Source organism: Megalobrama amblycephala, linkage group LG13 (assembly GCF_018812025.1).
Source record: "Megalobrama amblycephala isolate DHTTF-2021 linkage group LG13, ASM1881202v1, whole genome shotgun sequence".
NCBI lineage: Eukaryota > Metazoa > Chordata > Actinopteri > Cypriniformes > Xenocyprididae > Megalobrama > Megalobrama amblycephala.
In genome coordinates this window covers 11,180,749-11,208,561 of record NC_063056.1, presented here as the reverse complement: position 1 = coordinate 11,208,561, position 27,813 = coordinate 11,180,749, and the positions used below count along the sequence as shown (strand labels likewise).

The 27,813-nt window shown below is 35.9% G+C and overlaps 2 protein-coding genes across 5 annotated transcripts in view; one reads left to right on the top strand and one right to left on the bottom strand.

Annotated features, from left to right (window-relative positions):
* Positions 1-8,835, top strand: part of dnah5 (dynein, axonemal, heavy chain 5) — a 159,621-nt gene extending 150,786 nt beyond the window's left edge. The window contains 3 exon segments of the mRNA XM_048152165.1: positions 2,326-2,478; positions 4,782-5,013; positions 8,462-8,835. Of these exon segments, the coding sequence (XP_048008122.1) occupies positions 2,326-2,478; positions 4,782-5,013; positions 8,462-8,613 (537 nt within the window). The 3' untranslated portion in view covers positions 8,614-8,835.
* Positions 8,836-10,535: 1,700 nt separating this feature from the next.
* Positions 10,536-27,813, bottom strand: part of adcy2a (adenylate cyclase 2a) — a 152,457-nt gene continuing 135,179 nt past the window's right edge. For 3 of the 4 annotated variants that reach the window (XM_048152166.1, XM_048152167.1, XM_048152168.1), the window contains 8 exons: positions 25,475-25,659; positions 22,939-23,023; positions 15,242-15,400; positions 14,662-14,808; positions 14,293-14,400; positions 13,202-13,316; positions 11,970-12,094; positions 10,536-11,715 (listed from right to left, as the gene is read on the bottom strand). In XM_048152166.1, coding sequence (XP_048008123.1) covers positions 11,563-11,715; positions 11,970-12,094; positions 13,202-13,316; positions 14,293-14,400; positions 14,662-14,808; positions 15,242-15,400; positions 22,939-23,023; positions 25,475-25,659 — 1,077 coding nt within the window. In that variant the 3' untranslated portion in view covers positions 10,536-11,562. Of the gene's footprint in view, positions 11,716-11,969; positions 12,095-13,201; positions 13,317-14,292; positions 14,401-14,661; positions 14,809-15,241; positions 15,401-22,938; positions 23,024-25,474; positions 25,660-27,813 lie in introns of those variants that run through there. The other variant, XR_007178960.1, reaches the window with a different exon arrangement.

Here is a 27,813-nt window from a genome sequence, read left to right as displayed (position 1 = left end):
ATAAATCTAAGTATGGCCATACACTTAATCAAATTATGATATGGACCAGTGTCTGTGAATATTAAACTGCTATTTAAATATGATGCCATTTAAATATGCATGTTTTGCATGTGTGAATGAGCGGCACAGTTTTGACTACTACACATTCTCAAGGACGCATGACGCTTCAGGTTCTTTCAGCATCTGCCCTTTCACTATATGAGGACACTTCACATGAACTTTACTTCACAAGACTTTCACCATTTCATTTGATAAAACAATCACCAGATACACTCAGAAACTCAAAGGTCTTCACTACAACCTGCCAAAATAAAATTTTGGTTTAACTCAAAGAAATTATGAAAGAAATATTACTATTGTACGTCTCAAAGTAATGACAACAATGATATCAATACAGTTTATTAAAACATTGTTTTCAAGAAATATCACATTATCACACAATATTTCATCCATATTTTAATTTAAACTGTGAAGAGTGCAGCACTTTGCTTGCCAAATATGAAAGAAATTGTTCAAATTTTATGTGGCATTTTAAATTTTACACTTTAAAAGATGAATTAAATTGTTACATTGTATGCATTCATTTGGGAAAAAATTCAACAGATTTCATATGGCCCATAAATTTGTTATATTGAACTTCCTCACATAATGACTTGCCCGATATATTAGATTATGACATTTGCACATAGCGTCTGTACTTTAAGAGAAAGCCGCAAGAATTAGTTGATTCAAGTTCAATTACCAGATTATATAATTTTATTAATGTGCAGTCATGGTGTATATGGGTCATTGACGAATAAGGTTTTTAAAAGTGTCAAAAAAAAAAAACAACTAATGGAGATATAATTAATTTTGAAGTTTTATAAAGTGTTAACAATGAGATTATGTGGTTTTTATAATCAATTAACACTGCTTTTGTCATTTTTTTCCCAGATGGACAAAATTTGTCACCAAAAAAGTCATTCGGTTTAACCAAAATTTCGGTTTTACCGAATGACACTTTTGGTTTTACCGAATGACGATATTTTCAAACAATGTTAACAAGCTGCTATCTAGCTAGCTAGTTGGCTAGCTAGCAAAAGGACAATCAGACATTTTATATTTAGTACGAGGTTTTAAAATATTAGATTTTCCATGGTTTCTTTACATCCATGTGGTCCTTTGCGCGTGTATAAATGTTGTCATATCCTGTCACGTGATATCAATCCAAAATGGTCTCTTTATATTGGTTACATCGAATTATATTAATGAAATTAATTTTTCTGGACATTCTTTCTCATAAAAAGCAATGACTTCTACACATCATTTTAATACTATTAGATCATAAAATTTTGGAGCTGTTTATGTGTTTTATAAATAACATTTTGAAATCAACACAGTATTTGTACTTATGTTCCCATTTATGTTCCCTTTAGTTTATGAAATTATGTATTGTAATGATTGTCCTGTGAACTGTATTGTTAAGCTTTTATGAGCTGTGATTTGAAATGGTTATTGGATCTAAGGACCAGTGCATCATCTTGAATGTGAAACATCAAACCCAGAGGTGTTGGGCTCAAATTTCTCAAACACCTCGTCATCTCAACTGCAGCACAACAGCTTTATTTAACTCTGCTTTTCATATGCTACTCAAGCTGAGCAAATCATGAGCTAATTGAAAATGTCTCCTGAATAGCAATCAGGCTGTAACTTACCCTGCATGTGCACACATGCGTTTACATGTGAATTTAAAGTGCCTGTTGCATTTGTTTGTGCGTGTATATGCCCTGTTTTGTACTTTCACGCTGTGTAGGCTTACCCAAAGCGTATCCATGGTCTTTTTGTCTCAAGCTAAACGTATGAAACGTTTTCCTTGGAACACAAAAAGGGAAATTTTGAGGAATGTTTATACTTTTTTCATGGCAAAAAGGACAAAAACATCACAATAAAAGCACCATAAAAGTAATCCTATAAAAGTAGTCTATATTTCAAGTCTTCTGTGCTGAACTGACAGACGTTTAAGTTGTTATTCACTAAAAATCTTTCCCTCTGTCGTTGTCATAATCATTATCTTTCGTGTAAAGACATATTTGACATTAAAATCTTCAAACAAAGAACTCTTTGATCTACTTTATGGTGGTTTTTAATCATTAGTGCTTAGCCCATAGCAGGGTGAAAACCTTATCTTGTGTGTATCTGTGTGTGTCGAGTTCAACTGTGAGCCATATGCCTCAAGCATCTCTGAAAGATCTGGATTTGCTAAGCGTCACTCTATCTTTGTACATGTTAACTGTGGTTCTGCTCAGCTGACTTTCTGCCTATGTGTGTGTCTGTGTCTGTATGCAGGCCTCCTGGGCTTCTACCACATTGGGGTTTTGGTTCACAGAGTTGCTGGAGCGTAACCGGCAGTTCCACTCGTGGATTTTTGAGGGACGACCCAACTGTTTTTGGATGACAGGCTTCTTCAACCCACAGGGCTTCCTGACAGCTATGAGACAGGTGGGTAACTATCACATGAACACTTCTGCTAAATGTATACTTGTACTCATTTCCCTCCTGATCTGTTGATCTGATCTGTTTTCCTCTACAACAAGTTTTAATTGTGTCCTTTATGAGGTAGATTTTAACCCTATAAAGCCTAGAGTGCCTTTGTATGTATATTTGACATGCAAATTTCTAAGGCCTTCAAATTATCAACATGATCAAAACTTTGCTGCAACAACCTGTTGTACACTATCTAACATGCCTGCTGAAAACATAACAATCATTTTTATACTGTTAGCAATATTTCAAGAAACACTTTTATAAACACAATTATTTGATTGTCCATAAATCATGTTTTAGAAAATACATGTTAAAATTGTGTATCAAATGTGGTTTTGCCATAAATTATGATTTTGAGGAACATTTATTTGTACATACATCTCTTAATCATCATTGTTTTGCAGTGCATTATGTTTCGCCCCCCACAGCTCAAACAAACCTTTCAGCTGTTCTGCCATTCTGGATTAAAGAATAGGATACAGGAGAAGAAAGATTAACACTCTTATTTCTAAATCTAATCTAAAGTAATTTTTGCTTATTAGTATGGTTGAATTAGATCATTGAATGTCAGCAGCAAAGACATTGGTTAATAAAGTGAGATTAAATACATAAAGTATATAACATGGCTTATCTGAAAGAACACATAAATTTACTACACGTTTTTTGTTAATCAATCCAGGACAACAGATAACAGGTGTGACTTATGTATCATTAATCCTTTGCATAGCAACATGCCACAGAAAATCCCATTTAAAGCCACGGGCGATGCTTTTATCAGCAGAACTACATGCAGAATGCTGACATGATGAATGAGACGCGAATAAGAGTGTGAACGCTGGTTTTCAATGACAAGACATCTTAATACAAATATTTAGCACAACACCAAAAAGGGCCTAGAAATCCATCATGTTTACACAGCGCACACAACATTATTTCTCTCAACATGGGGACAGGAGAGCTGTCGTCAATAAATGTGAAAAAAAACTTATTTGAAAAAGTAAATAAGTAATGAAAATGATTTCAAAAAACTTAAATATTTTGTTGTAAATTGAATAAGTAATGTATTACTTTACTGTTTGCTTGAAAAAGTAATATAATTACATAACTCAAGTTACTTGTAATGCATTACCCCCAAAACTGATTATCAGGTCTCAGAATTTCACTTTATTTTTTGGCCATATAAATATCAGCAACTACACTAATTGCTCAGTTTGGGCCTCTGAATATTTTTTCCCCTCCTCGAGTGTGATGTTCACTATATCATACTATATGAGCCATATAAGCCATATCATACCTAATATTAAAAATAATTTAAAGATTTTTTACAAATATTTTATCTAAAGGCTCAATAAACTGTTCCGTTTTTAAAAAATCTGGTTGTTATTTTGTATGTCAGGCTTTACTGGATTAAACTGAATATTGATGCATCCTGTTTGAATTTTATTGATGTTTTACACCAAATACGATAACGTTATGCCAGACATCTGTGTTAAACATTTCCTAAACATACATGTTTGAGTGGCAGATGAGTCTCCAAATGCATGTTATCCCTAAAGGAATCAATAATAGTGAGTTTAGAAGTGTTTTGGGCTGTGAGGGAACAGCGCAGTGGGGTGCATTCTGGCTAATGTCTTGGGGGTAAACAGCTTGCATGAAACAGGATTCTTTTAATTAATATTGGGCACACATCCTGTTTTCTGTTCTCAGCTGTGTTTCTGTGCCAGCACCTGCAGATCTGAGAATAAACTTAGGGAAAGAACCCAGATGCTTCATATCAGTCAGAGCTAAAAATGCTATATATATATATATATATATATATATATATATATATATATATATATATATATATATATATATATATATATATATATATATATATATATATATATATATATATATGACAGCACAGCCAACAGAGCAATTTTGTCTTTACTGTTCCAATAATTCATTAAAATTCATTAAAAGAATATTGTTTCATGCAAGCTGTATGGATCTGTCGCTTTAGGGGCAGGGGAGGCATGTTTAATCTGGTTTGAGTGGAATTGCAACACATTTTGTGTGAATTATATTGAATTACTTATACATACATACATACATACATATATACACACACACACACACACACACACACACACACACACACACACACACATATAATTATTTTCAGTTATATTATATTATAATACGTTTAATTTATTTTGAGTTATTTAGTAAGTTACAAGCAGATCTACACATTAATCATATCACTAACTTGACAGGAGATCACTCGTGCTAACAAGGGGTGGGCGTTGGACCGTATGGTTCTGTGTAATGAAGTTACTAAATGGATGAAGGATGACATCACACAGCCTCCTTCAGAGGGGGTGTATGTCTATGGCCTCTACCTGGAAGGGGCCGGATGGGACCGCAGGAATTGCAAGCTCATTGATTCCAAACCCAAAGTACTGTTTGAGATGATGCCTGTGGTCAGGATGTACGCAGAGAACAATGGTGAGTTTTATATATAAATAGAATACTTTAATAATGCTTTACAGTTTTTTATAGACGCTAGGACACATTTCTCAATACTTAGGTCACTTTTGCAAAACTCTTCACACAGTTCTCCTAACCAACTTTCAGCTTGGCAAAGCAGTTCATTTCACATCCAAAATGCACTACAACTACCAAAACACTTCATTCAGGTCTCAAATCAACTCATTCTTCCAGAACACTAGCAAAGGTTGACAGCCGACAAACACACTTTGCCACCCACAAAACAATTTCCTAAAAAACACTAACAACATGTAGCATTATACAGTGTTTTCTTGTGTAAAACAAGGACATAACTCTGTTTATAATTCACTGCAATATATGTTACTGGAATGAATCAGACATGATGCAGAATTCACCAATATTTATTTTTATTTTTTTGCACTGAGTAATTCCAAAATACAAGAATTTGTATACACACCATCCACTGATACAGATACAATTCAATTGTTTTTATAGCATTTAATTTTAAGATTTAAAATATATTTCATTAAAATATTACTGTAGGAATGTAGCAAATTGCTCTTATTCAGTTTTGTATTATGTTATTGTTTTGAACATAAGTTTAACAGTTTTGAAAACCGTATGTAAGCATGTGCAAATTGGCCTGTACGTACAAAGAGTTTTGGCAGTTGTTGTGTCTGAGTAAAAAAAGAATTCATGAAATTTGAGAGATGTGGTCATTGAATGCATTTTGTGCCAAAGCAACGATAATTGATCCTCAGTTTAGCCCACATAGACTTCTGTTGTGCTCACTGTGTGAAGAGTTTTGCAAAAGTGACCTAAGTATTGAGAAATGTGTCCTAGCGTCTGTAAAAAACTGTAAAGGAATAGTTCACCCAAAAATGAAAATTATTACATGATTTACTCACCCTCAAGCCATCCTAGGTGTATATGACTATCTTCTTTCAGACAAACACAGAGATTTATTTAAAAATATCCTTAGTCCTCCAAGGTTTATAATGGTTGTGAATGGTAATTCAAATTCTGAAGACAAAAAAAAAAAAAATGAATCCATACAACTCCAGGGGGTTTATAAAGGCCTTCTGAAGAGAATAGATGAATTTGTTTAAAAGATTAGTCCACTTTTAAATAAAGTTTTCCTGATAATTTACTCACCCCCATGTCATCCAAGATGTTCATGTCTTTCTTTCGTCAGTTAAAAAGAAATTAAGGTTTTTGATGAAAACATTCCAGGATTATTCTCCTTATAGTGGACTTCAATGGCCTCCAGACGATTGAAGGTCAAAATTACAGTTTCAGTGCAGCTTCAGGGCTTTAAACGATACCAGACGAGGAAAAAAGGGTCTCATCTAGTGAAACGATCGGTCATTTTCTTAAACAACTGTATATGCTTTATAAACACAAATTAACAGCTTGTATGTGCTTCCGCTTTCCGCATTCTCCAAAACGCTTACGCTGTATGTCCTATGCCTTCCCTATTCTACTTACGAAACGAACGCAGCGCCAGTTTCATTTTTTTCTGTATCGTCTAAAGATCGTCTGCAAGCTGCGACATCATTATAAATAAAAAGGAAACAAAAACATTCATGTTGTTTACATTTTATGCACTTGCGTGCCGATTGCCAAAAAAACACAGACATTTGATGCAGTTTTACTCACCGCCCCCGATCTGCAAATCCAGCGTTGAACTGGAACTTGTTTACAAAGTATTGATCACCGAAATTCCAAGAACAAAAAAAAACATATGTGCACAACTCCGTTGCTGCTCCGGAAAAACAAACTTCATCCACTGTTCCCTTAAAGGTGCTAAAGAGGATCTTTTCGTCGACTGAGAAACCAAAGACTGTTACTGAGTTTTTGAAATGAGCGCATGCGTAAGAACAACCCCCCTCCTTCGAAGGAACGCCTCCCAAAACTCGTAAACACTCGTATTGGAACACGAGTGTTTACCACCGGCATTCACTGTGCTGTGTTAGTGGATTCATTATGTCGGACTCACCGCAGGTAACTCATAATCTGCAGTTGTTACTCCTGTCTCCGGACAAAAACATTGCATGCGGCGCCTGTGGAGTGTGGAAAGTTACTGGAGCGTGCAGCCGCGCTCGTCTCTCACAAGGAACGTCATGGCAGTGATTGACAAGCCAGAGGGCCAATCGTTTACGCGATGATCGCGTAAACGATTGGCTGATGTTTTTAAGGCCCTACCTCGTGCACAGATGATGTATATTAATATTATTCCTTTCAGTGCACCTAATAAATAGTCTTTTATCAGTTAGTAAAGACAGTTTCAAGTAATATTGCAAAAATGTATAAAACAAAACATCCTCTTTAGCACCTTTAATGCTGGGTTTTTTTGGGAAACTGAAAAGGGTAATCTTTCCCTCACAACCAAATACACACTCCTTTGGTGATTGTTGAAAAATCTCTCGGCTTCCGTAACCCAAACGAACCACATTGATGGATGTGCTCTGACTCTTGGTGATGGGCACTTCTCCCTGATAAGCGTGCCCACACATACAAGGAATTCCGCCCTTTATTACATGATAAAGGGCCATACTTGAAGAAAACTCTCCGAAACCGGAAGGAGTGTATTTGGCACAGAAATACGTCCAACTCGTGTTTTGAAACTTTGGCCATGTTTTGCATGAGAATGCAACTCTTTAACAGTGTAAATAAGTCAGAATGCATGAAATAGCATTAGACCCTCCCCTTTAAAACCTTATAAAGTAAAATAACAACTTTTAAATATATCTCCAATTGTGTTCGTCTGAAAGAAGATAGTCATATACACCTAGGAGGGCTTGATGAGGGTGAGCAAATCATTAGATAATTTTCATTTTTAGGTGAACTATCTCTTTAAGTATCCTTCAATACTTTGCCAAATGTTTGCTGTTTGTCTTTGCATTTTAGTTTTATTTTAAAGGGAAACATTTAAAATAAAGGAGTAGAACAACAAAATGCCATTTTAAAACAGATGGATAACCTTCTGAAGTTCCATCAGAAATAAATAACAAGGAAGAGATGAAAACTAAAAAAGGTGGAATGTTGTGTGGCACCCTTTTGCGGACCAATATTATAGTTCACATATGATTCATTTACAATATACAGTTGTTTGTTGAAGAATAATCCTACCTATAACCAGCCACTTCTAACTATATCTGGCTAAAATAGTAGAATGCTAGTGTATGCTAGTCATATGAACTCACAATTATGACTTTTTTCCCCTGCAATTGTGAGTTATAAAGTCCGAATTGCGACATAAACTTGCAATACTGAGAAAAAAAGTAGAGAAAAATAAAAGTCAGAATTGTGAGATGGAAAAAGTAGCAGTTACCTTACTTTTCATTCCGTGGTGGAAACAAGCTTCCATAGATGTGTTTGTAGTAAAAGCGTGCAAAACATTGCATTCATTTTGTATATGAACCTAATCGTTATCTTTTCTCAGGTGTCAAAGATGCTCGCTTGTATTCAAGTCCAATATATAAGAAACCTGTTCGAACAGACCTGAACTACATCGCAGCTGTTGACCTGAGAACCAGTCACCCTCCAGAATACTGGATCCTGAGAGGAGTGGCCCTCCTGTGTGATGTCAAATAATCAGGTCACACTAGTTTAGGGTTAATTCTTACTATGAACTAGTTGCTTATTAGCATGCATATTATAGGATATTGTCTTCTTATTTACTTATAAAGCATATTAATGCCTTATTCTACAAGACCATATTCTACATCCCTTAATCCTACCCAATACCTAAACTTAATCATTACTGTTAGTAAGGTAGTTGTTAACAGTATTAATATAATAAGCAGTAATTATGAGTTTATTGAGGCAAAAGTCGTAGTTAATATTTAATAGTTAATAGTTAAACGTTAATAGTGAGAATTGGACCCTAATTCAAAGTGTGACCAATAATCATCTTTTTTTTTGTATTTTTACTTTACCCTGATCACCTGATTAGAACATGTACAGCTCTCTGTAGAACCATACATAAGGTTTCTAAGAATCACAGCAGGAGCCTTGACATCTAAACCATCATAAATATTGTCAAGTTGTACATCGTCATATGGTTTTCTGAGTGCCTCTCAAGACCATCTGCTGTGTCTCGTATTTAAATGCATGAACCTGTGGATTAAAGGCCAAATGTAAGCCTGCTGATTAACAGCCCAGCTGAAGTGTATTCATGCTTGTCCTACAGTAAACAGTCTCGTGTGTACAAGTCAAGGTTGGTTTGAGCTGTGGAAGAGATTCACCTAAGACCATTTTCATCCTCTTCAGCAAACACCACTTATTCTGGAATGCCGTATAACAGGTGTAAAACTAATCTCAGAAAAAGATTCTGAATTATTTTTAATCTCTGCTAAAGAGACATGGCTGCATCCAAAATCACATACTTAAGGCGAAAATCAGTATGTGACAAAAAAGTATGTCCTAATTCACAGGATAAAAAAAAGAGTAGACAAAAAAGACCCAAATGACCAACTACTTTAGTTCAGACGAAATTCTGAAGTGTGCATACAATAGGCACTTTGCTATCCCATGAGGCAGAAGGAGAGAATTTAGGAATGCCAGCGAAGTGATGCAACTGATGTTATATGATAATAACAACATGGCAAATATAGTGTGTCCAGATTACATTCTTATCCCACACATTCATACTATATACATACATATAGAGCATACTTTTTTTTTAGCACTCACAAAGTACTTCAAAATAAGTACTTAAGAGAGTATAAGATTATTCAGTCACTGAAATTATTTTTTGTCAAATGTCATTCTAACAGAAAACATAAATCATGTTTGAGAACCAAAAAGTTGACTGAACTCATAATTGGGTTATTGGATTGATAGCAAGTTGACAAATTCAAATAAATTTGTAATTACTTCTCAAGAAATTACATTTTGACATGAAGACAATGTGATTGTCTTCTCATGATCGAGCTTATGATGAATAGAATTTTATGAATATAAAAAAATCAAAAGTTAAACAGCATGAGATCATTGTAATTAAACTAGCTGAATGAAGTAAAAATAGCTAATATATCAATGTGCAAGTAAATGTCTACAGGTCCACAACAAGAAAAATCTGTATTCATTTAAAATGAAAATGCTTTTTTTAATATATCTAAAGCAACATATAATTACTATTATTAGACGTTATATGAACTCTAAAGCAGCGTACAAAAATATCATTCAAAGTGGAACAAATTAGTGGACCTGATGGAAATCTACATCTCGAATGCATAATTATAAAGAATCTAATTTTGTCCATCTCTAAAAATAAAGCATAGTTTTCTAAACTCTTTAAATTTGAAATGTCAGAGACAGGAAATGATTCAGAGACGTCACTGTGATCACAGCTGCTTGGTTCAAGTTACTAAAGCTTTGTGGAACTGTCCCCAGGAAAACAGAATACATAAATGTGACATTTTCTGTGTATGCTGTTTTTAATATTTGTAACAGACATTTTAAAAGTTTGATTTTAATAAAAACTCTTGAAAGAAATGGTCTTGTACAGCTCATCTTATCATTGAAATTTAATTTCATAAAATCATTTTAAGCCAACATCTTGTCATCTCACAGCAAAGAGGTCCTTGGTTTGAGTCCCGGCTGAGCCAGGGGACCTTTCTGTGTTGGCATGATGGGTACTCCAGTTTCCCCCACAATTCCTGTGATGGATTGTCCTGACATCTGTCCATGGTGTTTCCCTGCTTATGGTCTGAGTTCCCTGTGACCCCACTTAGATTAACAAGATCCATCCATTTTCTGTCTTAACTTCTAAAATGAAAAAGTTATTGTGCGCAGTTTAGAGCCAAAGATACGGCCACTTTAAGACCTCCTTCATTTATCCAACTACAACTGACAGTTGATATTTTATCCACTTGGGACAATTATGCAATAGAGAAAATGTACAAACACTTCTCAGGACTTGACGGCAGTGTTCCAGCACCATTTCACATAGAAGGCGCAACTAGACAGTGCACCTTATGTTAATGAAATACATAAAGGGAAATATTCATTATGAATGAAAACATGACACAGACATACAAACATAGAATACTATATTACATTCACAACTTTCATAGGGATATGGCGCTACTGTCCAAAGCTACATCTATACGCCAATGGTGTAAATATGTCACACATATCATGCACAGCATGTCAGTGACGCAACACAGAAAAGTACTAGCTTATTCCTGTAATCTGCCCTACAGTATATCAAAAACCCTTAATGTCAATCATAAAAAATAAAGATGCCCTCAGAAAGACAAGTACATATAAAGTTTAATGAAGTTTTTACAAAAGAAAAAGAATGGTGATAAAACATCAAAACACTTTTTGTTATATTTGATTTTCTTACAAAATAATTGCTACCATATTTACAGTACCCTGTGCTCAGACCTTGTCTATGCGATACGGTAGAAATGGTATCACTTTCAATACATCCAATGTTTCGTGCATCTAAAGACTAGGCACAATTATTTACAAATGTCTCTTTTATTCCTGTTTGTGGATGTCTGCAGTTCATTGCTCATGTGATGCTATGATTCATGGCATTACATTCCCCTGGGATAAAGACCGGCTCATCTCAGTGTGGACGAAGTATGTTTTGAGCTCTCCTTTCCCTTTCACATTTATAATTCCTCTGCATGTGCACATGTAGCCTAAAGTGTGCAAGATAACACTCGTCTCTTCTGTAACCTGCAAATACACACACATGCACACAAAGGAATTAAATGGATTAATGAGTCATTGCACATTGTTCAAAGCATGAGCAATTTTTCTATCTAGAATCACACTGGTTTTACATGGAGAGTTACTTTACCTCTAATCAAATATCTATTAAAAGGACTTGAGGCACTTTAAAGATTGTAAATAAACAAGAAGTAATATAAGGTTGTGTATATTTTATAAATTTCACAAATATAGTAGATTAAAAAACATCTTAATCTTACTTGTATTTTTCCCAGCACTCCTGTGCTGTCCATTCTGCTTGCGACATTCACTGTGTTGCCCCAGATGTCATACTGCGGTTTCTGAGCTCCGATCACCCCAGCTATCACAGGTCCATGATTAATACCTGCAGATGGATGATTAAATACAGGTTACTGTAAATGACATCTAGTTCACAAAACTCTAGAGGGCGCAGGCTGATAGGTCCTTTAGATGCAATCTGCAAGCAACTGCATCATTGCCACATGGCACAAGCTGATTGGCCTCTGCTGATCCTACAGCCAATGAGATTTGGTCTGGTCTGGTTCATTATTTGCTGTAAGCTAGTTCTGCAGTGTGCTGTTCCTCTGAAACCCTCTACCTCCCCAGCTCCACCTGCCAAGATCTGCTATGGGATTTATGTATATCTATTTATGCAGCAGCAGCAGCATATCTTACATGCTCACAGCAGCATGTCTATGTAACTTTTTAACAGTAGCAAGTCCATACTTGACCTGCAGAAGCATATAAATGTGGAATAACTATGTGCATAAGTGTTGAATTTAGATTTCCTATAGGATTTAGTTTTGGGCTCTGACTGGGCCATTAATCTTTCTTTGCTGAAGCCATTCTTTTGTTGATTTAGATGTGTGTTTTGAATCACTGTCATTTCCCTAAAAAAAAAAAAAAAAAAAAATCTGCTGAACTTGTCCTATATAGGCTGTTGTTGTCTGATTTGCACAAAATTGAGTATCCGCCATCTAGTGATGCCCCTGACGAAAAGTTATTAAAAGGTTTGGCCCATAATATGATTTGTTTGCTCAGGGGGCTAACAGCACTTTCTAAAAGATTCACCATTTATATCAATAGGAATGATAGATGAAGGCTGTAATACTAATGTTGTCCACCAGAGGATAAAAAAAAAACCTTCTTTAGGTCTCAGATTTAAATCTGTTCAACAGACTAAAAAATGCATAGAAATTCACAGAGTTTAATAGTTTTATATAAGTTTGCAAATAAATCTGCATTCTCCAAAATGCTAATAGATCATTAAATGTTACATTCATTTTTATATATCCTAATGATATTGAAAACATTTGTTTAAAACTCAATGCATTGCTGTCCAATTGAAACGAAGAGACAATATTATTTGTCTCTTTTAAAAGAATACATAATATATTGCATAAAGAGACACCTAAAGGCACTTAAAAAAGCATTTTTAGACAAATAATCGTAATTTTTTGTTTTCACTCACCGACTCTGAGTTTGAAGTCATTGAAGGAATGTTTATTGATGACATCAAGCTTCCCCACCAGTGCAAAGGCAAATTCCACCATGGTACCAATGTGCATGTACTGCCGGTCATGCTCCTACAAACATGAACAGCAAAAACAATGGGTTACACTTTATTGCGATAGTCCACCCTAGACATTCTTCTAACTATAAGTAACTTTGAAACTGCATGTCAACTAACTCTCATTAGAGTATTAGTAGACTGTTAGGGTTAAAGGGTTAGTTCACCCAAAAATGAAAATAATGTAATTTATCACTCACCCTCATGCCGTTCCACACCTGTAAGGCCTTCGCTCATCTTCGGAACACAAGTTAAGTTATTTTTGATTAAATCCGATGGCTCAGTGAGGCGATCCGAATCACTGATTCGAAACAAAAGATTCAAAGCAGTGTTTTGAAATCGCCCATCACTAGATAACGTTGAAAAGTCGTTATTTTGGTGCACAAAGTTCTCTTGTCGCTTTATAATATTGAGAATTGAAACACTGAACTCACATGAGCTTTTTTAAATAAGTTTTGAGTACCTTTCTGGATCTTGAGAAGTTAAATGACATTGGTGTCTATAGAGACCTCACTGAGCCATCGAATTTAATCAAAAATAAGTTAATTTGTGTTCCCAAGATGAATGAAGGCCTTATGGGTGTAGAATGACATGAGGCTGAGTAATAAATGACATTATTTTAATTTTTGGGTGAACTAACCCTATAATAGAATAAAATGACATGCACTTGCAAAGTTACTTATAGTCAGTAGAATGTCTGTTGGGGGACCATCAATATAAAGTGTTAGCAGATATTAAGTAGACAGTCTACTAATACTCTAATTACTGGAAGTTGACATGTAGTTCCAAAGTTACTTATATTTAGTAGAATGTCTAAAGTGGACTATCGAAATACTATCGACTTCCTTCGCATATCTTAATTAATAGTTTGGAGCTGGACTGCAAAATTTTACAAGAATTAAAAGAAAATTATATTAGATGAGTAGATGAGTAAAAGCAGACCAAGTCAAAGTCAAGACTATTTATTGGCTGATTCTATACATTCCTGATACCTGTGTATATTCTGGCCCCGGGCTGGCATTAAGCCCAGTGGCTGCCATATATGTGCTTCCGATGGTCTTTATCTTCTCCACTCCACTGAACTTTGGCTTCGAGAGCAACTACACAGGAAGGACAACATAACCATAGCAGAATTAACATCAAACAAACCATCACAACTGCTTTGAGAAAAAGGACTGCATCATGGTAATAACATTTCTTTTTTTGACATAATAAGAGGAATTTCATGGGTGAATGCAATTCCATAGCAAACAAGCAGACTTTACACACGACAGTAAGTTCAAAGTACACTTCAATGGGAAAAAGTTCAAGAGTAAAAAAGGAGCTTTTTTTTCTACAAAATACATGAAGCGATACGTTACCTCATCAAAGTCTGCAATGATCTCGTTGAGTAGTCTGAGGCACTCAAGACCCTCCTTGTTTACGTCTGATTCTGTGTAGAACTCTTTGAAGTCCGGGATAGAAGCAAACATCACACATACCAGGTCATATGATTGGTGATACAGATCCTGTCATTCACAGAGGAAAAGGAAGCTCAGGGTATGAAGACTGACTTTCAAACTGTAATTCAAAAGTGACTTTCAAAAGTGTAATCTCAACCTATTTTCTTTCAAAGCATTAGAAGAAAACAACTCCTGGCAGTATGCATCTAAATTCAAGTTATAGTTGGATGTGCTTTTAATCATATCACAAGTTTGTTTACGCTGGTCAAGTATGTACTTTTAAGCATGATGTATGAAGGTATTAGGACATAGTACAACTTTGCAGTGTAAGAAGTCCTATTTTTTCCTGATGTACTATAGTATTGGGTACCTTTGAAGTACAGAATCTCAGACTATTTTCAACATGTTATAAATCTGGATGCATACCTCCTAATACAAACAGTATATAAATTGCAGTACAGCCCAGATCTTAAGTTGTTCTTTCCATCTACATTCTTACCTCATTCTTCCAGTTCCTGGCCAGGAAGTGCTCTGCTACATGGGCTGGCAGAACATTCTCCAGCAGAACGCGATTGAGATTCTCCATGGTCTCTATCTCCTCACATTCCTTCTTGAATTTGTTCTTCCACAGGAAATCCAACCTACAGTAATATTCATTCTGTTACAAGAGGACACAGAGGTAAAGAGACTGGAGGTCACAGCGCTATTTCAGTTACAAACACCACACAGAGCATCTATATTTTAAAAGAAAACCTTATTCTCAACACACAACACTCGCATACATATACACAATGATGCTTTTGAAACATGAGCTGGCCCCATCAATCTCATCAACCGTGCATTTTGTTTCTTTGTTTTTTGGAAGAAGATTCTTATATTCACCAAGGCAAAATTACAGTCAAAAAGAGTAATACCTTTAATAATACTAATAATAATAATAGAGTAATAACTTTTTAAAGGACCTGTTTTCTATTGTAGTACAGTATCTCACAAAAATGAGTACACCCCTCACATTTCAGCAACCATTTTAGTATATCTTCTCAAGGGACAATACTATAGAAATGAAACTTGGATATATTTTAGAGTAGTCAATGTTCTGATTGTATAGCAGTATAGATTTACTGTCCTCTGAAAATAACATACAGCCATTATTGTCAAAATAAGTGATAAAAGCTGTATGGCCTCTTCTAAAGCTGGCTCACAAGAAAGCCCACAAACAGTTTGCTGAAGACAACATGTTCAAGAGCATGAATTACTGGAACCATGCCCTGTGGTCTGATGAGACTAAGATAAACTTGTTTGGCTCGGATGGTGTCCAGCATGTGTGGCGACGCCCTGGTGAGGAGTACCAAGAAAATTGTGTTTTGTCTACAGTCAAGCATGGTGGTGGTAGCATCATGGTCTGGAGCTGCATGAGTGCTGCTGGTACTGGGGAGCTCTGCTTCATTGAGGAAAACATGGATTCCAACATGTACTGACACATTCTGAAGCAGAACATGAGAAACTGTAATGAACGGCAGTTTTCCAACATGATAAAGACCTCAAACACACCGCCAAGATGACAACTACCTCGTTGAGGAAGCTGACGGTGAAGGTGATGGAGTGGCCAAGTATGTCTCCAGACCTGAACCCTATTGAGCACTTGTGGGGCATCCTCAAGCGGAAGGTAGACAGCGCCATGTGTCTAACATCCAGCAGCTCTGTGATGTCATTATGGAGGTGTTGAAGAGGATCCCAACAACAACCTGTACAACTCTGGTGAAATCCATGCCCAGGAGGATTAAGGCAGTGCTAGATAACAGTGGTGTGCACACAGAATATTGACACTTTGGACACAGTTTTGACATGTTCACTTAGGGTGTACTCACTTTTGGTGCCAGTTATTTAGAAAATAATGGCTGTATGTTGAGTTATTTTTAGAGGACAGTAAATCTGTTCTGCTATACAAGCTGCACATTGACGACTATAAAGTATATTCAATTTTCATTTCTATAGTATTGTCCCTTGAGAACATATAATGAAATGGTTGCTAAAAATGTGAGGGGTGTACTCACATTTGTGAGATGCTGTATATCTCAATGTTATTTTTCTGTAAAGACAAAGCTCCATTTTCAGCAGCCATTACTCCAGTCTTCAGTCACATTATCCTCAAGAAATGTTGTGCTGATGAAACCCTCTTATTAATATCCCAGTTAAAAATGGTTGTGCTGCATAATAAAATGTGGAAACAGCAAGTGCCTGTTTTCTAGATTCTTTGAGCAGAAAATCCAAAGAACAGAAACAGAAAAAAATGTCTTTACTGTCATTTGTATTTTACAATTGAATGTCACTGAATCAATTTCAATTAACAAAAAAAAAAAAAAAATTCATAATGATGAGAAAAATCATGGTAATAAGCAAATCAAATTACCAGATGACAAACCCATATAAAAACCTAGTTTTTCTTTCTGGATTTATCTTCATAAATGATCAAACAATTTTATGTTTTCTTGTCATTCAAAGTGTACGGTGGGAAAAGTATTTAAATCCTTAGATTTAATACCTTTCTTTGGCAGCAACAACCTCCAAATGCTTGCAATACATCTTCAAAATCAAATGTCATATATGGTAAAATTACAGTGGGTACGGAAAGTATTCAGACCCCCTTAAATTTTTCACTCTTTGTTATATTGCAGCCATTTGCTATAATCATTTAAGTTCATTTTTTTTCCTCATTAATGTACACACAGCACCCCATATTGACAGAAAAACACAGAATTCTTGACATTTTTGCAGATTTATTAAAAAAGAAAAACTGAAATATCACATGGTCCTAAGTATTCAGACCCTTTACTCAGTATTTAGTAGAAGAACCCTTTTGATCTAATACAGCCATGAGTCTTTTTGGGAAAGATGCAACAAGTTTTTCACACCTGGATTTGGGGATCCTCTGCCATTCCTCCTTGCAGATCCTCTCCAGTTCTGTCAGGTTGGATGGTAAACGTTGTCTCTCCAGAGATGCTCAATTGGGTTTAAGTCAGGGCTCTGGCTGGGCCATTCAAGAACAGTCACAGAGTTGTTGTGAAGCCACTCCTTCGTTATTTTAGCTGTGTGCCTAGGGTCATTGTCTTGTTGGAAGGTAAACCTTCGGCCCAGTCTGATGTCCTGAGCACTCTGGAGAAGGTTTTCGTTCAGGATATCCCTGTACTTGGCCGCATTCATCTTTCCCTCAATTGCAACCAGTTGTCCTGTCCCTGCAGCTGAAAAACACCCCCACAGCATGATGCTGCCACCACCATGCTTCACAGTTGGGACTGTATTGGACTTGGCCGCATTCATCTTTCCCTCAATTGCAACCAGTTGTCCTGTCCCTGCAGCTGAAAAACACCCCCACAGCACGATGCTGCCACCACCATGCTTCACAGTTGGGACTGTATTGGACAGGTGATGAGCAGTGCCTGGTTTTCTCCACACACACCGCTTAGAATTAAGGCCAAAAAGTTCTATCTTGGTCTCATCAGACCAGAGAATCTTATTTCTCACCATCTTGGAGTCCTTCAGGTGTTTTTTAGCAAACTCCATGCGGGCTTGCACTGAGGAGAGGCTTCCGTCGAGCCACTCTGCCATAAAGCCCCGACTGGTGGAGGGCTGCAGTGATGGTTGACTTTCTACAACTTTCTCCCATCTCCCGACTGCATCTCTGGAGCTCAGCCACAGTGATCTTTGGGTTCTTCTTTACCTCTCTCACCAAGGCTCTTCTCCCCCGTTAGCTCAGTTTGGCTGGACGGCCAGCTCTAGGGAGGGTTCTGGTCGTCCCAAACGTCTTCCATTTAAGGATTATGGAGGCCACTGTGCTCTTAGAACCTTAAGTGCAGCAGAAATATTTTTGTAACCTTGGCCAGATCTGTGCCTTGCCACAATTCTGTCTCTGAGCTCTTCAGGCAGTTCCTTTGACCTCATGATTCTCATTTGCTCTGACATGCACTGTGAACTGTAAGGTCTTATATAGACAGGTGTGTGGCTTTCCTAATCAAGTTTAATCAGTATAATCAAACACAGCTGGACTCAAATAAAGGTGTAGAACCATCTCAAGGATGATCAGAAGAAATGGACAGCACCTGAGTTAAATATATGAGTGTCACAGCAAAGGGTCTGAATACTTAGGACCATGTGATATTTCAGTTTTTCTTTTTTTAATAAATCTGCTGTGTGTACATTAATGAGGAAAAAAAATGAACTTAAATGATTTTAGCAAATGGCTGCAATATGACAAAGAGTGAAAAATTTAAGGGGGTCTGAATACTTTCCGTACCCACTGTATATAAACAAACACACACACACACATATATATATATATATATATATATATATATATATATATATATATATATATATATATAGTGTTCCTTCATCATTAATCAGATTACACTGTCAATTGCATTCTCATCAATATAGTAAACTTCTTGACCTCTATCTGTGACCGGCAACAAGGTCAGAACTCCCTTTCTGGATCCTATCCATAATTCTGGAAGATCAGGCCCTCCTCCTATTTTGTGTATTTCACACTTTCTTATTCGTTGCACATGATACAGTAGTGGCAAAAAGTGAAGTCCAACCTAAGAAAAAAATTTTATTCAAACTTTATATTGTATAAAACACTTTACTCAAACTTTATATTGAATATTTGTTAAATATTGTGTATGCATGTTGTGAAGTTGTGCCTGGAGTGTACAAATAAAGTATGCATTCCACTTTTCAATTTCAAATGACGCAATGAGACATAGCGAATTGTCGCCATTTTTGGCCAAGTGGTCATACCAATCTTGCACTCATTATTCTCAGCATATAAATCAATAAATGACTATGTGGGAAGTATTAGCTATATTATTAGATGTTATTTTGTGGGTTTAAGTGAAAATGGCCAGATGGAAGGAGCTGTAAGATATTGTTGAAATGGCTAAATCTGATCAGTCGGTTTTGGATGTTGCTCACATGTGAAAGGTCACAATGTACACAGAATTATTTCAAAGCAGTGACACCAGTACCATGCAGATAGTAACGTGTTGAGGATGGTGAAGGAAGACTAGTAAGCATTATGACAGGAAGGTGAAAATCGCATCCTCAAAACAGCTTCTAGACTCCTGCACGAGACATCCAACCTCAAATTTCATCTTGGACTGTAATCCAACGGCTACAAGAGGTTGGATTGAGAGGTTGTGTAACAGTAAAGAAACCATTTATTAGTTTTATCTACTGCAAAATACAACTTGCATTTGCCAAAGAAAATAAGGACTGGAGTGTGGAAGATTGGAGCTATGTTCTGCAGTCCGACAAGTAAAAATTTGGTGTCAGGTATGTTTGTAGGGGATGACTGGAGTGTTTTAATACCAAATGCAAAAGTTGCTGGCACTTTGAAAATGGACTAATTCTTGGGAATCCTGTTGAATACAATGTAGCCAAGTATGAAGGATCTGTTTGGAGAGCAAATGTCAGTCACCTGACCTTGAAAACCTTTGGGAAATTATAAATCTGAATTGTGATAAGTCATGCAAATCTTCCAATGAATCTTAACTTTGGGAAGAATTTAAGGAGGATTGGAAAGAAGTTAAGCATAACACATCCACAAAGATTAGTGAGTTAATGCCTAGGAGAATGGCTGCTGTAATCAAAAACAAGGTCTCCCTTAAAGGATTAGTTCACTTTCAAATTAAAATTTCCTGATAATTTACTCACACCCATGTCATCCAAGATGTTCATGTCTTTCTTTCTTCACTCGAAAAGAAATTAAGGTTTTTGATGAAAACATTCCAGGATTTTTCTCCATATAGTGGACTTCAATGGAGCCCAAATGGTTGGAGGTCAAAATTACAGTTTAGAGCGATCCCAGACGAGAAATAAAGGGTCTTATCTAGAGAAACCATTGCTCATTTTCCACAGCTAGTTCAAGATGAGCATTTATTGTTAAAATGTATATAATTATTTGTTTTTATTTTATTTTATTTTTTTTAAAGAAAATGAGCGATGGTTTCTCTAGATAAGACCCTTATTTCTCATCTGGGGAAACTGTAATTTTTACTGTTTGGGTTCCATTGAAGTCCACGATATGGAGAAAAATCCTGGAATGTTTTCATCAAAAACCTTAATTTCTTTTCGACTGAAGAAAGACATATACATCTTGGATGACATGGGGGCGAGTAAATTATCAGGAAAATTTTAATTTGAAAGTGAACTAATCCTTTAAATAAAAATATTAATAACTGATTACATTGTATTCAATGAGCTTTTTTGTTTTACATAATACAATCAAACACATTATTAAATAATTAATTAAATAATTACATACTGGAGATTTGCCACTACTGTATATGTTCATGGAATAAGTCACTACTTTGAAAAATATATTTTTGTACCTAGTCTTCATTGGCTTTCATTACTCTCTCCCATGTTTCATATCAATCCAGTAACCAATCCTGCAAAGTTGAGTTTATTTAACATACTGTTCATAATAGTCATTAGATAAGGGCTCACATAATTTTTTTTCCAACCTGCACTGTAAATGTCTACACATTGTGTTTAAATAAGAAAAAATGTAGCATTGCTTATGTGTTATTTAAAACCAATTAATGCTGATATACATGGTAAATAAAGGGTATGTTTTCCTGCAAAATGCTACTGTCTAAAAACACTGATCAACAAGGAGAACAAGCTTCATACAGTGACCACATATTATATAAACTATAAATAAAAAAAAACACATTAATTATAGTTACATTTATTTGTCTGGTTCAAGAGCACCACAATTCAACCCCAAGGGTTCTTAAAATTTATTGCAAGTAGGTATAGAAAACTGCACTCTTTTTCCTTTAATAAATGGAGTGGGATCTGTGATCGCTTTGTAACATAAGCCACATGAAGGTAATAAACAGACTAATAAAGAAGTGGATTAAATCAACACGCTTGTCTGAAATTACATGAATGAGAGAGGTTGGACAAACACCCTGAGGAGAGTGGCCCTGAATATCAATCTGTCCATCTCCTGTTTTTACTATCACGTGCACCCAAACAAACAAACAAAAAAAAAAAAAAAATGTAACTAACAAGTTTTGACTATTTGGTCACGCTGTATATTACAGTGTTCATGTTGCTGAATGCTGTGTATCTGCACTATTAAAAACTAAGTAATACTAATGAACTACATGTACTGAAACACCCATGAAATCAGTGTCAGAGTCTGTGTGATAAATTGTGATACATTTAATACAAAAATATTACAAGTAAATAAAATATTTACTTGTAGGACTATGTCCCTCTTACTAATATCAACAGTCTCTAGCAGCAGCAAGGAATAATGAAGCAGTGTTTTATACATTGTTATTGTTATTTCTGTATGAATTTCAAATTTTGCTTTACAAAGGACTACCATATTTAAACTGTGTCAGGAGAATAGAATGGAGTATAATATTTTATGGAATGAATAATTATGACTCTAAAATCACATTGTATGAGCCATATTTAAAGCTACAGATAAACACATACCCATGGCCGAACCTTTTATATTATTGCAGCAAGTTAACAGCCTACAGTTAACTTACACTGTTTACCTGCATTACTTGGCAGAAGAATGTTCATTCTGGGTATTATCAATAGCAACTTTTAAATAATTTTGCATATAATTTTGCAATGTTCTTAATAACACTTATTGCCTGTGGTACATTTGTTTTACTGCATTGTCTCTCTTGGCTAAAATCCTTTAGAAGCTATGGCAAAAAACATATCTTTGCCCAATTTGTCTGCCTTCCTCAACCACATGTAGCATTTCATTCTTTGTTTATACTTTTATATTCGGGATGTAGAATTGTAATTCAAATGTGAATGTGCTAAATTGGAAAGTAGAATTCAAATAGAATTCAAAGAAATTCATAACTGCTGTAAGAATATGTCATTACATTTCATCAACATATGGAATATCACGATAAACATTATAATTGCTGTTGTTTTAAAGTACTAACTGTGAATTGTACAATCCCTCAAATTGGGCACCTTATTTTCTCTGAGAAAGGATGCTAGTTCTTCAATTCTGAATTGTGGCTCAACACTGGAAAGTGCATTTAAAATGTACATACATACAATATGCAAATAAAAGTTCAACATTATGATTTATTATTTCACCAACTGTTGTAATTCATAAATGATTTGGCTTATAAAATGAACACTCACCTGTCTAGCTAGAACAAGCAGGGTGACGAAGAATATAAAGAGAGACACAGAGCCCATTGTTTTCAAGTCTTTCAGAACTCCTGGCCTTGTTTTGACGAGAGACAGAGAGACAGAGAGACAGAGATATAAGGATTGTCAGCATCACTTTTTTTTTTTTTTTTTTTTTACAAATCATGTTATCTACAGCCCAGGATGGCCAGCAGACCATGTCCACCCCAGCTGTCAATTAACAGGAAGTGTCTGTGCTGGTTCACAGTGATTTCTTTTCAACATCCATCTCTGATTTCTAGAACAAAATCTATAATCCTCAGAAAACTGTTGTGCATGAAGCAAATCTATTTTGTCAGACTAGTTTTGGGACAAAGAACCTAAACATCAAGAGTTTTTAGATAATTGTATTAATTGCTTTACACTAAAAATTCTGATAGTTTGAGGTATACACATGGTTACCAATGATTACTATATCAGATCAGATTTAACAAGTGACAACATTAACTTACAGTAAAAAACAACAACAACAAAACAATATTTTACACAATTACTCAATATGCCAGATTTCATGTTGGTACAATTATTATGGTATGCAACATACATTCTACATTACATGGCCAAAAGTACTGTATCTGGACACTTCCTTCTACCTAATGGGCCCCTATGGCTCAATAGGGCTGTGAGCATTTGCCAAGTTCAAAGGTCCATAAAAACAGATTGACACAGTAAAAGGTGCTCAGATTTTGGATTTCGTTAGAGAAGTACAGGCCGAGAAACTGCACTGTGAAATAGGCTGATGGTGCAATAGGCAGCTCAGGGTGCACTCTCTGCTCAGTTTAATGGTTCATAAAAAAAAAACAACCGGTACAGTAAAAAGTGCTCAAATTTTAGATTTCATTAGGGCAGCAGGCCTATATATTAAAAAATATTGGAACTATAAAATATGTTAAAAAATTATTTTATTTTGTATTTCACAAGATCAAAACATCCTTTATTAAGCCACTTTGTCAGATTTAATGCATCCTAGCAGATGGCGGAGAAATGCTGAGATTCTTCATTCTATTCTAATAGCGCTTATTGGGAGCAGTGCTATAAATTGACAAAGCCTCTCGTTATAAAGGCACTTCAGTAATGAAAAAATTAATAAAGAGCTGAATTCTGCGTCGTACTCCACGAACTGCTCAAACAAAATCTAAAATCAAAGCTCAATGCACAGAGTCGTATTGCACAATCAGTACATTTCACAGTGCGGTTTCTCGGCCGTCACAGAGAATGCATTAAAGCAGACATAAGGCCGTGATATTATAAATATACTGGACCTTTTGAACTTGGCTTTATGGACCTGCCTTGAATTTGGCAAATGACCACAGTATTGCACCATTAGCCCATTTCAAGGCGCGGCTTCTCTGCCGTATCAGGGTGCTTTAAAGCCAACATAAGGCCAAGGGTATCTACTGCCCGAAAAACGAATTATTGAGCAAATAGGCTTTATTAATTCATCCATACTGTTGTTTTCTTCATAGTAAACCCACGGCCTTATGTCGGCTTTAAAGCATCCTGAGATGGCCGAGAAAATGGGCTTGAAATGGGCTAATGGTGCAATACTAATAATAATAATAATAATAATAATAATAATAATTTTGCCAAATTCAAGGCAGGTCCATAGTAGGTCCACAGACTCATAGTAAAATGGCAGTGACACACACACACACATTCATACTATATATATATATATTACTGCCCTAACGAAATTCAAAATTTAAGCACTTTTACTGTACCAGTCGTTTTTTTATGAACTATTAAACTGAGCATATAGGACAGTGCTATTGAGCCACCTATTGCGCCATCAGCCCACTTCACACCGCAGTTTCTCTGTCTCCACAGAATTGAAGGGGACATAAGGCTCTGAAATATGATGTACTACTGCTCTAACAAAAGCCAAAATTTAAGCACCTTTTACTGTCAATCTGTTTTTATGGACCCTTGAACTTGACAAATGCTCACACAGACAAATTGAGCCATTAGCTCGTTAAAGCAGACATAAACTGGCCATGGTATAGGAGGTATACTTCCCTAAAGAAAGCCAAAATTTGATCAAACAGATCTTTAATAATTAATGCACATCTATACTCTTGTTTTCTTTATAATAAAATGGCAGTGGTGCACAAAGGAAATAGGTTATAGGCCTGGTATACATAATCCAGAGACTGTAATACTTTCTTGAGAGCACGCAAAAAGTTTCGAGCGCATGTGAAAGTTTCTCGTGAGCACACAATAATTAAATGTGCCTTTAGGGGCTCCATAGGCCCCAGTGAAATTCACTGAAAACAAATGAATATACAATGACATCTGGATAACTGTGTACTTCTAACAGTTTGAGGAGAGATGTTTTCTGTTTCAGCTTGACAATGCCCCTGTGCACAAAGCGTAATCCTAAAGAAATGGTTTACTAAGTCTGGTGTGGAAGAACTTGACTGACCTAAAAAAGGATAGACCTGAAAGAACCCCATTATACCTATAACAAGTGTATTTAACAAGCTATCACCTTTCCTGGATTTCTGTTTTGTAGAGGAACTTGCTGTACTCATCTAGCAGGGATGCATGTGTTTGAAGTATGATGATGTTGTAAAGCACCACGGCTGTCAGCATGATGAGCATCTTCAGCTCATAGTTGATCCTCAGAAACACTGAGCAGGAGATCAGACCCAGAATGCAACTGTAGATAAAATACTAATGGCAGAAAAATACAGAAATCATAAACATTGTATTGTTACTGTAAAACAACAACAACAACAACAACAACAACAACAACAAAAAACACTTATGTTCTTATTAAACAAACTATATTTAAATCAAAAAATATAAACAGATGCGATCTATCTACAAAAAAGCTTTGCATTTTAATAAATAGTAAATACTTATGGAATACTTTGAATCCTTTTGCCTAAGGCCTGTTTTTCAGGCTGAACTGCTTTTGCACAAAATCTGCCAGATTTTAACTGCAGTGTGTATTAGTACCAGTGAAAACTTATTTCCAAAATTTAAAATTTAAAAAAGAGAGAGAGAAGCTATATTAGAATGATTTCAGTACTGTGTAATTAGGTAATTAAATCCCTGTTTGAAAAGCTGTGTTAAGCTGCATTAATCCTATAACAACAAGCAAAATGACCTTCACACTGAATAGTTTTTCCATGGCATAGGAAAAGAAATAGAGTATGTGCTTAAAAGATAACTCTTTGGTTGAAATTAATTTGTTGACAGTAATTCCACATGTTGGGAATAGGTTTTATTCAAATTAAAATGTAAACTACCTAGTTTAGCAAAAACTGGACTGAGTAAACTACAATAAAATTTGACATGTCAAAGTAACTCAAATTAAACCTTGTAGTTAACTACTAGCTATTACACAATGCATGTTATTGTATGTGTGTTATGTACAGTCATGGCCCAAAGTCATTGCCCAAAGTATTGGCAGTGATACAAATGTTGAGTTTAGCAAAGTTTGCTACTTAAAAAAAAAAAAAAAAAAAAAAAGAAGCCAAATTTCACTGTTTTTTTGGCCCTGACACAAAATGACCAGCTAACATCAGCTGCACCCGGAAACTGAAAAATGCTTCCTACAGAGGACTCATTCCAAAGTATGAAGGCATCAAGGCATGTCCGAATCCAAAGTTAGCTTCACTTCCTGTCTCATGAGATGCCTTCATCTGATCGATTTTTGAAGGCAGCATAGATGTATCTTTTGCTGCCTTTGATATCCCACAATCCTGTGCTTTCCATTCTGTGACAGTTGAGCTAAAAATAAAGATGGTGTCTGACATTTGCAGTTGGTGGTCAGTTTGTGTGTAAATGTATGTTTTTGACCATTGTTTTCCACTTTTGATGTCATTTCTAGCGAGGAATTACAATTGTAGTACTTCAATATTCACTTAGTTATCACCAAAGCTTGTGCTATTTTGCTGTAGATCATTAAATCTTAATGCTGCCTCAGAAGTCTGTATGAAATCAGTTTCGTGAGGTACCTTTGTGCACAAATGCTGCCTGCAAAGTCATTGCCTGATAGGGCAGCGAGGCAACAAGTCAGCTGCCTAAGTTTTCGGATGCAGCCATCATTTCACTAATCATAACATCAGCACATGGGAAAGTGTGAACAAGTACTTGTCAGGTGAAATCACTCTATCATTCTGACTGGATTATAAGAGCAGACTGATTGTTATAAAATAAGTGTTTCCAATCATCGTGTTATCAATGGTTACCTCCAAAGAAAGATGTGCAGCCATAATTGCTTTGCATCAAAATGGCCTCACATGCCAGGATATTGCTGCAAAGAATATTGCACCTGAAAGAACCATTTACTGGATCATCGAGAACTTCAAGGAGAGAGGTTCAACTGCAGCGAAGGAGGATTCAGAATGTCCCAGAGTGTCCAGCAAGCGCCAGGACCATCTCCTCCTGAAGAGTTGGTCATAGAATCGTGTTACCAGTAGTGCAGAGCTTGCTCAGTATCGGCAGTAGGAGGGTATGAGAGCATCTGCACAGCGAGATCAAAACTTTTGGACAATGACCTGGTTTCAAGAGGGGCAGCAAATAATCAATTTTTCTCCAAGAAAAACATCAAGGACAGACTGAAATTCTGCAGGAAGGAACAGGAAGCATTGGACAGCAGAAGATTGGTGCAAAGTTATTTTCTCTGATTCCCCTTCCGACTGTTTGGGACTTCTGGAAAATTGATTGTCTAGAGAAGAAAAGGTGAACGCTACCTAAATCCTGTGTCGTGCCAACAGTGAAACATCCTGAGACCATCCATGTGTGACCCCAATGACCCAGGTGCAATTTGGTGACAATCCATACATTTTCCAGCATGATAAAGCACCATGTCACAGA